Source organism: Tetranychus urticae, chromosome 3 (genome assembly GCF_039701765.1).
Source record: "Tetranychus urticae isolate SD_2017Ah chromosome 3, NJAU_TeUrti_SD_1.0, whole genome shotgun sequence".
Lineage (NCBI taxonomy): Eukaryota > Metazoa > Arthropoda > Arachnida > Trombidiformes > Tetranychidae > Tetranychus > Tetranychus urticae.
This window is the reverse complement of record NC_142960.1, coordinates 17545636-17558595: the sequence shown is the minus strand read 5'-3', so window position 1 is coordinate 17558595 and position 12960 is coordinate 17545636. Positions and strand designations below refer to the sequence as shown.

Below are 12960 nucleotides of genomic sequence, written 5' to 3'. Positions count from 1 at the left end.
GGCCTGAGGGTTGTTCACATTAAATGGTTGCTTTGTTGAAATTTGCTGAGGATATTCCTGAATCAAAATGAAGATGAGATTGTAAATTTTGTGTTAATGAGTGAAAAAAAAGTTGAAGATTGAAACTGTTGCAAGTGACAGTGATAAATCACTTTAACAGCCATTCCTTTATCCTCGCCCCTTGAACACATCTCATCCCGCAACCCTTAACCTTGCCCCATTAAAATATTGTTTACATTGTGCTTCTTTGTGTAACATTCAATCATTTCACTTTGTTACACTTTAATCAATTTTTAGTTGACAAAATTTTAAATTAATAACAAATAATTTTACTAACAATAATAATCTTTATTTTGATAATATTATTATTTGTTATCATCCAAGTTTATTGAAATGTGAAAATAGGAAGAGCAGAGTAGAGAAAAAAAGAGTAAAAGAAAAGCAAATGATATTCACTCTTTTTTTTCTGGCTTGCTATTTTTTCCTATTCAACTCCAAGTGAAAATATTATATATCAAAATCCAACTGATTTACACACAGAATCAACCAGTGGTTACCATGGTTACCCTCATGAAACCAGAATAATCTGATCCTCTGTTGCCTTTCTTCCTCATCCTTCTTCATCTTCCTTTTCCTTCTCTTGTTTGTTTTCAACCTGATTTACCTTTCGTGTTTTTTTTGTTTCCATGATTTGTCCTTTTGCTCCTTTCCTCATCATTTTGCGTTTATCAATTGTTCAACCTTTTCTGTAACCTCTTTCTTACTGCTTTCCTCATCTTTCCAATTGTTGTACATGTTTACAAATGTCAATGTTTATCAAATTGTTTCCCATCTCATTTGCAAATTGCAATTCAATTTTCATTTTGAGACACAAATAACAATCTTGAAATTTGATTCCCAGCCATTGTCTGCCATTGTAGCTACTTTTGCCAATTTCATTGTCCAGTTTCCAGGTTTAACTCAAAGTCAGTTTCCATTATAATGACAAGAAATCAGTCAGTCTTGAAATAACTACATGAATACATCGCTAATGCATCCAAGAGTCTAACCTTTCCAAGACCATTAGACCAAAAGCTCGAGTCGATTAAATTTCCTCGAAATTCCGATTCGGACCTTCAGATTCGCTCAGATATAAAAAGTGACTTTGAATCATCACTAAGCGAACTCATAGATGAAACTGAAAATCAATTTTCTGCAAATGAACATCAGATGATGATTCCATGATGCAAGAGCGCCAATCAATCGAAAATTTTGCTCAATATTTTCTGTTCGTCAAACGGCTAAATGTAAGGGAAACTTGAAAGTCTCTAGAAATGGTCAAAATCGATGAATGCATTTTCTGTGGTCATTTGCTTCTTTTCCTTAAATTGTTGCGCTCATCTTGTTCATTCTGCAAAGTAAAGTTCTCAGCTCAATTTGAACACTTTAAAGCTTTATTGAACCTCTCTTGTAAAGTATACAGGTTCAATTGGGTAAACAGTATGAAGTGAAGTGTTGAAATGTCTCTTCATGTTCATCATTTTAGAGTTTTATCATCAGAATGACAATTAAAGCGATTCCTTTTTTTGTCGCTATTGTTGTCTTTTCTTGATTCCATTTAACCTTTTTCCTGTTACTTTTGAGATTTACAGGCATTTAAAAGCATTCAGGTTCAACACAATGAAAATGAGCAATAAAGCTTCACTCAGCTTTAGATTGTTGCTTTTCTCAAGCATTTTTAGCTAAACAAATACGATCAACTTTATATCTAAAAGAAAATAAAATAATGACAAATCCTTTTTTCATCATCTTCTTCCCATCTTGGTGTGATTATTATTTCTTACCTTTGATACCTTTGAAAGAATCAAAAAAAAAAAAGAAATACCAATTTTTCTGGTTTTCAGAGTTTTCTGTCTTTTCTGGTTCGTTAGTGAAGAGACACAAAAAAATGATGATTTTGTCAAAGTTGAATTAGTTGATCATTAAAAGAGTGTTAAAAATGAAAATGATTGATACTCACTTGGTATTAGCTTTAATGATGACCAGTGTTGCCAAGATTAATTAACGTTAAATTGCATTCCAAGTTGCGACCATTTTAATCGTTTAATTATTCCCTTCAAGTGACTTGCCATTGATTAATTGTGAGTTAATGGCTTTTGTAGGTTAAACTTGAAAAATGGTTGTAAAGTGAACCTTTTGCTCTTCTCCTTTTTTTTTGCCCGTTGATTTATGGATCTCAATTCAGGTTTTGACGACAACGAACAGATTGATTTAAAAGACGTTGAACCAAAATCCGTTTACCAAGATGTCATGATTAACCTTATTAATTCACTGATTAACCTTGATAAGTGGAGATTGATCAACAGCCAATGTTCGCCGATCGCCCAAACCCGAACCTTATCCATTAACATTTCCAGATTATTGCATTCTTTACCAGTTTACAAAGCCTTCAACTTGGAGTGAAAATGTTTCATGTTGAAAAATCATTATTATTTGATGGATTTCAAACCTTTTCAATAGTTTAATTATTTCACCTTTTTTCATCTTCACTTTGACTGTTGACTTTGATTCACTTTGAGTCAATGCTGTGAACCAGAAAAAAAGAGGAAGGATGATGATGATGAGATGAAAGTGAAAAGTTGAATTGAATGTTGAAATTTAATGATGAACAATAATGAACAAAATTCATTTTTAGATTGCCGATTTAATCAGAGTTTGTTACCTTTCAATGATTGAACTTGTACCAAAGAAAAGAGTTGTTCAATGGAAGCTATTTTTAACAATGTTAATCAAAAGGTAAAACATTTTTCAACTCATCATTTTTTTTCCTTCCCAGTCAACATTATCATTTCACCATTTTGGTTGCCTTTATTCAAACTCTCCATGATTAATGAAGAAAAAAGAAGAGAAAAAAAGGGGAAAAATTTTGAGGTTAAAATCTTACCTTTGGAGTGAAAAATCCAAGGAAACAGAAAAGAAAAGGAAGGAAACCAGAATTCTGGTTCTCAAGTGTTGAAATGTTCATTGGAATGGATTTACATGGCAAGGTGAACCAGGATGAGGAGTAAAAGGTGAATAGAGAAAATGGCGATTTATAAATGTAAATGTTACTCACTTGATTTGATTGGTAAATGAATTGATTAGTAAAGATGTAAAGTGAATTGAAGAGACGGAGAAGAAGAAAAAACTGGTTTTCTGTTGATGTGGGTTGATCAATGTTCAATGATTATGGTTAGTGGTTGGTGATGAGGTTGATGATCATCATTTTGGATAAGCTGATTGTTGCCATTGTATCGAGTTGGATGATGATGTTGTCAGGCAAAAGAAGAAAAAGGAAAACGGTGAAAAAAAGTAAAATCTGGTTAAAGGTTCACATCCAATGCAAGTATTCATTTGAATATCGTTTCTTTTTTTTCAGCGTTTTGTGTTGGAGCAGGAAAAATTGTGATAAAGACAATCTTGTGCTGCCAAAGTAAAGGTATTTTGAAGAAAGGGCGAAAGAAGAGAGAAAAAGGTGAAACAGAAACAGAAATGAGATGAAGATGGAGAAGAAGATGATAATGATGATTGTATTAGTAGTAGTTATGGAGGAAGACATTGTAACTAGGTCTGGCAACCTGTGGATAGAGTCAGCCTCAGGAGAGACAAAACCAGAAAAAGAAGAAGACAGGAAAAGATGTTCATGCGGAGGAAAATGATGAAGAAGAAGAAGAAGAATGATGATGATGAAGAAGAAGATTAAAGGCAGAATTGGAAGGAAGGATGAAGAGGGAAGATGAAGGTGAAGATGAGGGTGAAAGAGGAAAGAGTTTGCGTCGATCGATAGTGAATATCGATTTTGGATGTTTAACATTCTCAACACTCCAAGCTCTCTTTTCACTCCCAAGGATAATCCTGATGACAGCATCCTTATCTCTTCCCCTTAAAACTCCCATCTTGTTTTCCTCTCTTCTTCACCTTCCTCATCTCACCTCAGTTATTTTTACTCTCATCTTTATTCACTTTGTGTGCCTTTCATCCTTCATCTTCATCTTCTCATCATCATTTTATTATCCTGCATTTGCTCCCCTTTTCCTGTTTCCTTTGCCTTCTCCTTTACCTTTTTGCTTTTCCTTTTTTTTACTCTACTTTTTCAATTTACCTGTTCCTTTACCTTACTTTGCTCCTTTCAACTTTGCTACCTTCAAGTTAACCTTTGAAAGTAATGACAATGTTTGATTTCAGAAGCTGAATCAATTGAAATTGCGATTAGCGACAAATTTGGATAAACAGAAAAATCTTTCATTGAAAATTCGCTTTTCATTTTTTTACTTTCACATTCCATTAGGAGATGCAATGATAATCACGAGAAGAGTTGATTAAATCTGATGAATATTGTTTAATCATGGAAAATGATTGTTAATTGTTTATCGTTTTGGTGAACATGAAAGGCTCATCCATCATTATCACTGAACTCGCGTTGCACTAAAAATGAAATGAAAGTATAAAGTTTTATCGAAATGCCTTTTGGCAAGAAACAGCAACAATATTAAATGAAGGTAAAGAGTAAAGGTTTAATCATTGCCTCTTGCCAGCTTTATCCTCATCCTTTTTTTTCCTCATCATCCTCATCGATTCACCAAAAACCATAGAAACTAAACTTGCAAAGTTTACGAATCGCTTTTTCTATCAACATTTTCAATTCTAATTACAAACATTTTTCCTCATCCAAAACCAACATTTACCTGCATCAATTGGTCAACTCTTGACAAACAACTTGAAACTCCCAGCAACCAACAACCAGCAAGTTGAATATCAAAGTTATAATCATTTCTTAAAAAGGAAAAGCCAATTGTAATACTTTACGATTAATGGTTCAAAGTAAATGATCAACAAATGCAATAGTTGAGAAGATGAAGTGAAACAAAATTTAATTAAATGAAATTATATTAATGATGGTTATAATTAGAGGTAATTAGTCTGACTTTTCCTCATTTCTTCAGACTTTTTTTTAAGGCTAACTTTTTAACCAAGATTATAATTGAACATTCATCTTGATGTAACTCAATGTGCAACATTTGAAAAGCTTATAAGATGACAGAGAAGACGTTTTACTGAATAACAGTGATTCATTAGCTGAAGTAAAAGATGAAAATTTAAATAAGATCATGATTAAGATGCAAGAGTTTGGGTGACTTTTTGCAACATTTTTGCTCTTCTCTGCTCTCACCTTTGCGTGTCTAACCCAAAAAAGGGAAACATTTTTCACACAATTCTCGATGGAATCTGTTGATGATGAAAATTTCATCAACTGTTCAGTGTTATGCGTGTTTCTCAACATTCAATGAAGACACTTATTTCCATCATGATGATGATGATCATCATCAACAGATCTGCTCGTTTCAACTGTAATAACTGAACGGTCCAATTGTTTCTCCTCTTCACTTTTGTTGCCTTTTTGCTTGTTATTGTATTAGCTTTTACTTCATCATCATCAACTTGATTAACATTTACATTCTTATTATTGATAACAAACAATTTTCATTGTTACTATTGTCCATAATCAGAATAGCATGGCCAGGTAATGATGTGTTAATCTATTATCGTCTTGCAAGATGATAATAAATGAATTAACATTTAGAGACGCGAAATGATAATTTTGATAAATTAGCTAATCAACTCTTTGCAGCCTTTTCTTTTGTTTCCTGGTGAACACACAAATGTCTGTGTTTGCGCTTCTGTAATTTGCTTAATGCTGTTCAAGAGTTGGACATTTATTGATATTAAAGTCTATCATCAATTCATTCACCTTTTTCTTTCCACTGATCTCCAGGAAGATCATGATTGTGTTGAGACATTTCATTCAACCTTCATTTCTTTTTCCTCCTTTTACCTACTTTATGCCAGTTACAGTTGTTAATATTTATCTCTACCTTTTTTTTGCTGTTGTTCAACTCACAAAAAATGTTACAAAGTATTATCATGCTAATATCTTTAAATATTCATGTTCATTGTAAAGATATTGAAGATTATTCAAGCAGAATAAGAAATAATAGTAAAAGTTAAGAGTTTTATTACATGCTTGCCATGCATTAGTTTCAACAACAATTTTTAGAATTGAAATTCAAAGAATTTTCTCTAATTCTTTTCTTCACTTGGAACAATACTTTAGGTTATTTGGGTAAATCAAAATTCTGTGAATATAAACTGAACAATTTGTTATGGTCAGGTTGTGATCTGAGATTATTTCTGAAAATTTTTTGATTCTAGGTTCGAGAAACGAAAAAAACATGGTTTGCATTTGGAAAATTTCCATAAAAAAATTATTAGAAAAATCAGTTTAATAAAAAATACGGAATCATAATCTAATGCGTTGCCGTTTGAATTTGGAACGCTATTCTATCAAAAACTATTGATAATACTCTGAATGTGCAAATTAACTTTTATGGATCAAGCTCACCAGGTCTCAACTCGAATCAAAAATAAAAAATGTTCATTTGCTTCTCCAAAAAATTAGGGATTATCCCTACGGGTTGTAATCGTAAGGATAATCCGAAAAGTAAACGGAAAAGGTAAATGTAGCACCCTGACCGGACTCGAACCGTCAACATCAGAATCGTTAGACTCTGAGTTAGTTTATCTTGCCCTGGTCAGGGCAAACAATTAACAGCTAAAATTAAATTAAATTCATGAATATCGACAAGATTATAAACATTTCACCGAAACTGTAATATTTCAATTGTTAATATTGAAAATGCGTGCTGATTTTGATGCATAAAATGATGGCCGATATTTTTACAAGAATTTGAGGATTCCAAGAAAAAATGTCAATTGACTAAGAGATTAGCAGATATTTCAGTGAAAAATGGGAAAAAATTTGTCTATTCCTCGAAAGCAGAATAATTTTCTTCATGATTCCTCAACACATTTACACGAACTCCAGTCAACACCAGTTTCTTGAGGTTTTTCAAAGCCAAGTATTTGTAGCAAGCTTGTTAGTTTTACTTGACTAATACATGTAATTTGACTCATTTGTTGCATGGGATGGAATGGAATGAACTATGAATAGTGAAATATGAAAAGTGTTTCATTCTGGTGCTTCATTGAAGATCCATTTGTATTAATATTTGCATTGAAAATGGTTAAAGTTGTACTAAAGCAGACTCTTCTGGCTTTTCATTTGACAGTCTAGTTGGTTTTGGGATTTGAGAAAGATATTTATCTTAATCAAGTCTTACTTGCAAAGGTATAAATTGTTTAATTATTATTATTTAGTGTCAATGTTGAATAATTAATTGGTTTCATAAATTTGATCCATTTAAACTGAATAATGTAGCTTTTGTTGAACCTTTTGAACCTGGAAATGGAAACCAAGAATTATTTTGTGACTTGTTTTTGTCAGTAAATCTTGATTTGTAACAATCAGTTATATGAATAGCGTGATGATGATAATAATCATTCTGGTATCAATTGAATAGTGAGAAGATGAAAATTGAGTTTAACTGCAATAGTTGATGTCTTTTCAGATGCGATCTCAGCAATTGAGTTAACATAATTTATTCGATAACAATTTACATTTGCTTTACAATATTATCTAATGTAATACTGCGATTAAAATTGGATAACATTTTTCATCCTCAAAAGTGTTATCTTTTAATAAATAATGTCAATGTTTGATTTTGCTCAAGAAAAAAGGTTAACTCAAGTCATGACAAAAGTGTGAACATGAAAAGGCTGAAATCTTTTTCTGATTAATTCACAAGAATTATCATCTTACTTTGAATGTATGACAAAATTTTTGAATCTCTTTAAAGCAAGAGTTTTTTGTCCTCATCTTGTGAATAAACAGGTAAAAAATAGCATTTAATTTTTGTACAGAAAAAGGAAAAATGCGGAAAGAAAAAAATTGGATCCTAATCGGATTATTTTGACCTTTTAATGGAATCCGATCTCAAGAATATCTAGAAATATGAGCATTTTTGCTCTCAACATTATGATAATGCCAGCGTTATGCTAATCATTGAAAAGTGTAGATTTTTCGCCACTTTTTTGCTGTTATAGAAATGGCTTGAGCCTAAGATTCAAGTCACTATTTTGATTCAGTATGCGATGGAAAAGATAAGCCAATTTCAAGCAAGAAATCATGGGAAGTCAGAAGTTCTAATGAAGACAGTTTCTTCTATTCGATTACAATTTAAGATAAAAAATAGAAATGCTGTTCAACATTTATTTATGGTCACTAGCTGTTATATCAGTGAAAATTTTTAGTTGGGTTACAGTCAAGGCTAAACTTGATCTTTAGGTACTGTCAGTCTAGATACCCTTTTTTATGCTATCGATAGGCCTTTCTGTAAAGATGATGCTTTTGTATTATGCTCGACACTATCGACTTTGGAATAGTCAACTCGACTTCGGTCCTGAATAGCGTGTTTATTCCATGAGAATTGTTTCCTGGAAAACATTGATTGACTTTGCACAACCATTTCTTTTAATGCTTCATAATCAGCTTGTGGATACGCAAGTATAATTTGGTAAACATCGTGACTTCCATCGTCAATACTTCCAAGTTTACATGGACTAATCACATGTATTTATGAAATCAATAGATTTAAAAAACAATTGAAATGATATCTTTAACCTTTCATATTAAGATAGTTTTCATTCTTCAACCTTGTCAATATTAATCACAGTTACATGGTTGTATAATGATTTTGGGAATGTGTTTATATGAAAAAATTGTCAGGATTTATTAGTTATCTTCTTCTCTACTTTTAGTTTCTTTGGTCATGGGGTCAAAAATAGAGATTATCACAAGGTAAATAAACTTTGATTAACAAAATCGATTGTGGATGCTGGTTAAATTTTATCCACATTCATTGGTAAAAGCATCTCATTCGTTTCACCGTTTAGAGATTAAAAATAGAAAACTCTACACTTCAGAAATTAAAAAATCTTTGTTAAATAATATGAGAAGGGTCGATGCTCTTGTAAACCAGATTCGTTGTTTTCCCGTCATAAGATCGTGCCTTGTTGTACAAAAGGACACCCAAAATTACAATTGCAGTTCCAAGCCAACTTAGGTACGTCACTGGATTGCTAAAAATTATCACAGATAGCCAGATCAAAAGCGCTCTTTTAGCTGTATTTGCAACACTAAGAATGAAAAGAAACAAAAAAAATTAATAGCTGATCAATCTGAAATCAAATGAATATTTCTGAAAATGATGAACATTTAAAGAACTTCACTCATGTGTTCTTTAGTTGTTTTCAGTTTGAAGGAAATGGGAAAATTTGGGTTGTCATGACGAGTTAATTTGATGAACAGATGATTAGAGTTGTTTCTATGATGGATTGCAATAACAAATTATTTTCCTTTCAATACTCTATAATATATGAGCAATCAGAAAGTGATGATTGAACAATCAACGTGATACTACAGATATTACGAAACATTGAGAAGATTGATCATTTTAATTGCATTCAATTTTATGAAGGCTCAAATCAATATGATCAAGGATCTTGAATTGTTTTATCAGATGAGTGAACACATATTAAAATGAGGTTGATAATGTTGAAAAGACAGAAGTTGCCACGTACCTATGAGTAACTGGTGATATAAAATTCAATAATAAATATTCAGATAAACTTTGAAAATGAAAGGAAATACCGCTCAACAAAAACGACAAACATAGATTACTGTCCTCCATTAAAGCATTCCAAACTTGACCAAAGTCGACCATAAAAAATATGCATGGAATCTGCAACAATAACGACGAAGTGCTTGAATAAAATTGCATTTCAGCTGGCTCATGAAAACGAAGTAGCTTTTTGGAATAAACATTTTGTAGACATTCAGATAGGTTTGTTGATAGTGAAACAACTAAGCCGGTAAAACTGAAGCTTAATTCATAAGCTGAACAAATAGCTAATCCAGACATAACAGGTATTAAAGAAAGTTTGGTAAAAGTAGTGGTTGTTTCGCCAATTAAAATCCATGAAATGAACACAGTGAAAACTGGCGCTGAACTTTTAACTGTCTCCGCAAAAGAAACAGGGACATACCAAAGAGCGTATAAACCTAAAATGATAGTGGAATACCTGTGGCATGACAAAATAAAGGTTGAATTAATGAAAAACTGGTCACTGATAAAGCAAGATTCAGTCATTAGTAATGACTCATTACTTACCTTAAACATCCTATTAGAATAAGATTACTAGAAAAATTGTCCCATGAAACGGGCTTACGAACTTCATCCTTTATCGGATTTGTTGCCAAAAAACTAGTTGGAAATTGAAGATGAGCGTAACCACAAATGGCACAAATAATCAACTGGAGAGAACCTGAAAGGAAAGAGTTTAAAATGTTGAAAGATTTAACATGAATTTGTACTTACCTAATATTGTTGGGTCTCCATTGAGGTAGGAAAGAATGTATTTGTTAAGAAAAAGAGTTGTACAGCTAAAAAAATACCAAACAATTATAATTATAGTCAATTTATGTTTAAGCAAAACCATTTTTAAATGACATGGTAAATTCAATTTCAAACTAAAAACTCGATAGCAACTGATTGACACAACATACACTACACTTGTAACCATAACAACTTGAGGTTAGCGAGGGAATTTGAATATAAGTTGAAATCTTTTTTGATGCTCAAGAAAAATTAGTAAAACTGATTAATTTAAACAATTAAATGTATTAATTTACAGGAAGAAATGAATAAAAATACTACAATTAAAGGATTGTTGTATAAATTTATTGACAAACAAACATGATGGTGTATAACGATTTAAGAGCCATTGGCAAGCTAATCATTTTGCTTCTTTTTACTCGATCTTCGACCTTTAACATCAACCTTTTGGTAGAAGTGAACACCGATCTTCTTTGATTTTTTGGCCCTTTCTAAGGCTCGTTTTTGTTTGGAGGTCAATTTACTAGTCGATGCTTCTTCATCACTATCAGCTTTACGTTTTTTGCTATCTTGAGGAGCCATGAACTCTTTCAGCGTCTCTTCTTCACTTGATAAATCATCTTCATCGCCTTCAGCTTCCTCAGCTTCATCATCTTCTTCATTTTCAGCATTTTCATCATCGGAATCGAAGACTGGTCCTTCTTCTTCTTCTATTGTTTTAACATCGTCTCCACTGAATTCAGGCTCAACCTGAATCTTAGCAAGTTTTTGTTTAACGATTGAAATTTCTGAAGGTTCAGTTGTTACATTTTCACCTGAAGATTCTTGAGTTTCAGTTTTATCTGATTTCTCTTCATTTGTTCCGTCAAGAGTTGGAGGTTTAACGAAATAAGGAAGTTTACCACGTTGAAAATCATTGAGTACCATTCTGGAGACTGTTGATATATCAGGTTCAGCACGTTTCAGCAACCTTCCAGTACGTCGACACAGCTTTTCAAGAAAATCTTCAGTACTTTCCCACTCATCGATTTTATATGTTTTGACAATATATTCCTTTTTCACTCTTTTCAAGACTTCACCAATGTGTTCTTCTGGGGCTTTGATATTTTCAACTCTCACCACACCTTTCAAAACAATTTCTGTATCACTATCACTAGTTGGATAAACAATTCCAGGACAGTCAATTAAAAATATTTTTTTCATTAAAGTAATGAACTGCCAAACTTTCGTCTCTCCAGCAATAGGCGCAACATTACACACTTTTTTGGCTCTGAGTGTATTGATAACAGAACTTTTACCAACATTTGGATATCCAATGAGCCCAATGCTGATTTGTTTTTTGTCACTGTGTAGTTTACCAAATTGTCGTAATAGGTTAATTAAAGCACCTTTACCAAAAGAGTTCTTAATAGAGGAATGGAAGGCCATCGTTGGATATTCTTGCGATAGTATAGTAACCCATCTTTGTGTCACCCAAACAGGTACTAAATCACACTTATTTAACAGAAGCACAAGATGCTTGTGCGGCTTCTCTTTTTTCAAAAACTTCTCTACATGTTGACATCTTGTACCAAGTGGATTACGAGCATCTAAAACCTCTATGATCACATCGCTGGAGTCAATTACTTTATAAAGTTCTCCCCAGATACGTCTTGATGTACCTAGAAAAGGAAATAATAAAAAAAATTGTAACTAAAACAGAGACAAACAAATGATAATCGAAATACCTTTCTTCATTATTGCTTCTCTCTGCTCATCCTTTGGTATAAATTCTTCACTAAGCAAATCCTTGTCCTCTTCAGGTTTATATTCCGTCGCTTTGCTCTGAGCAGCATTTACCAATTCAGATAAATCAGATATTTTGAGGTTAGGCCTTTTCCTTTGAGACTTTGGACCAAAGGTATTAGAAAATGTTTCAGTTTCAAGAATATGAACATTAGTATTCTTTGCTTTCTCATTTAAAAGAGTAATTGGCAGATTGGTTTGTCTCATAACAACTTGGTAAGGATCATTAATAACTTTTCCCAATTCATCTTGGAAAGACTGTAGAGCTGTTTGAGTGATTGTCCTGGTATTGTTGAACCATTTCTGATTTGGAGCAATTCTAGATACACTTCCCGATGGAAGCCAGTCTTGAAACGGAGCAGCTTTCACAATTTTACCTTTCCTATTCCTTATTGGTTTACAATTTTTATAAACCAAAAGTCTTTTGATAGTTGCTTTATCTCGTAAATGTGTTTGATTAGGATCCCTAGGACGATCAGGGTTAAGAGAATGGTTACCCTTTTGTAAACCGATCCGAGTAGGTGTATTTTTATCCGATTTCCTAGTTTTAGCCATTCTTGGAACAATCAAAACAAACTGAAATTCAATAAATTAGTATAACTTATAATATAAAAAACCCCATAAACACAAAACAATTGCTTAATTAAAGCAATTAAATTAAATACAAAAAAAAGTCAACACGTGTGTAAATTAAATGCAGAAACAGAGAGAAAAATTTTTGTCTTAAAATGTTGTATCCAATGGAAACCAAGGGGATGGTAACCAGATAAAATAAAGGCGGCCTTTTCGAATGAAATTTTTCACA

General features: G+C 32.4%; 2 protein-coding genes across 2 annotated transcripts; both read right to left on the bottom strand.

The window, feature by feature from the left end:
- Window positions 1-8680: 8680 nt before the first annotated feature.
- On the bottom strand, window positions 8681-10496 carry LOC107363002 (solute carrier family 35 member E2A). Its single transcript, XM_015930161.3, has 4 exons — window positions 10353-10496; window positions 10146-10299; window positions 9556-10056; window positions 8681-9111 (listed from the first exon to the last, which is right to left on the bottom strand). Exons 1-4 carry the CDS (start codon window positions 10471-10473, stop codon window positions 8916-8918), a joined length of 972 nt encoding a protein of 323 aa, XP_015785647.2. The 5' UTR covers window positions 10474-10496; the 3' UTR covers window positions 8681-8915.
- Window positions 10497-10693: 197 nt separating this feature from the next.
- Ns2 (nucleostemin 2) lies at window positions 10694-12864 on the bottom strand. Its single transcript, XM_015930158.2, has 2 exons — window positions 12098-12864; window positions 10694-12031 (listed from the first exon to the last, which is right to left on the bottom strand). Exons 1-2 carry the CDS (start codon window positions 12708-12710, stop codon window positions 10767-10769), a joined length of 1878 nt encoding a protein of 625 aa, XP_015785644.1. The 5' UTR covers window positions 12711-12864; the 3' UTR covers window positions 10694-10766.
- Window positions 12865-12960: the final 96 nt, after the last annotated feature.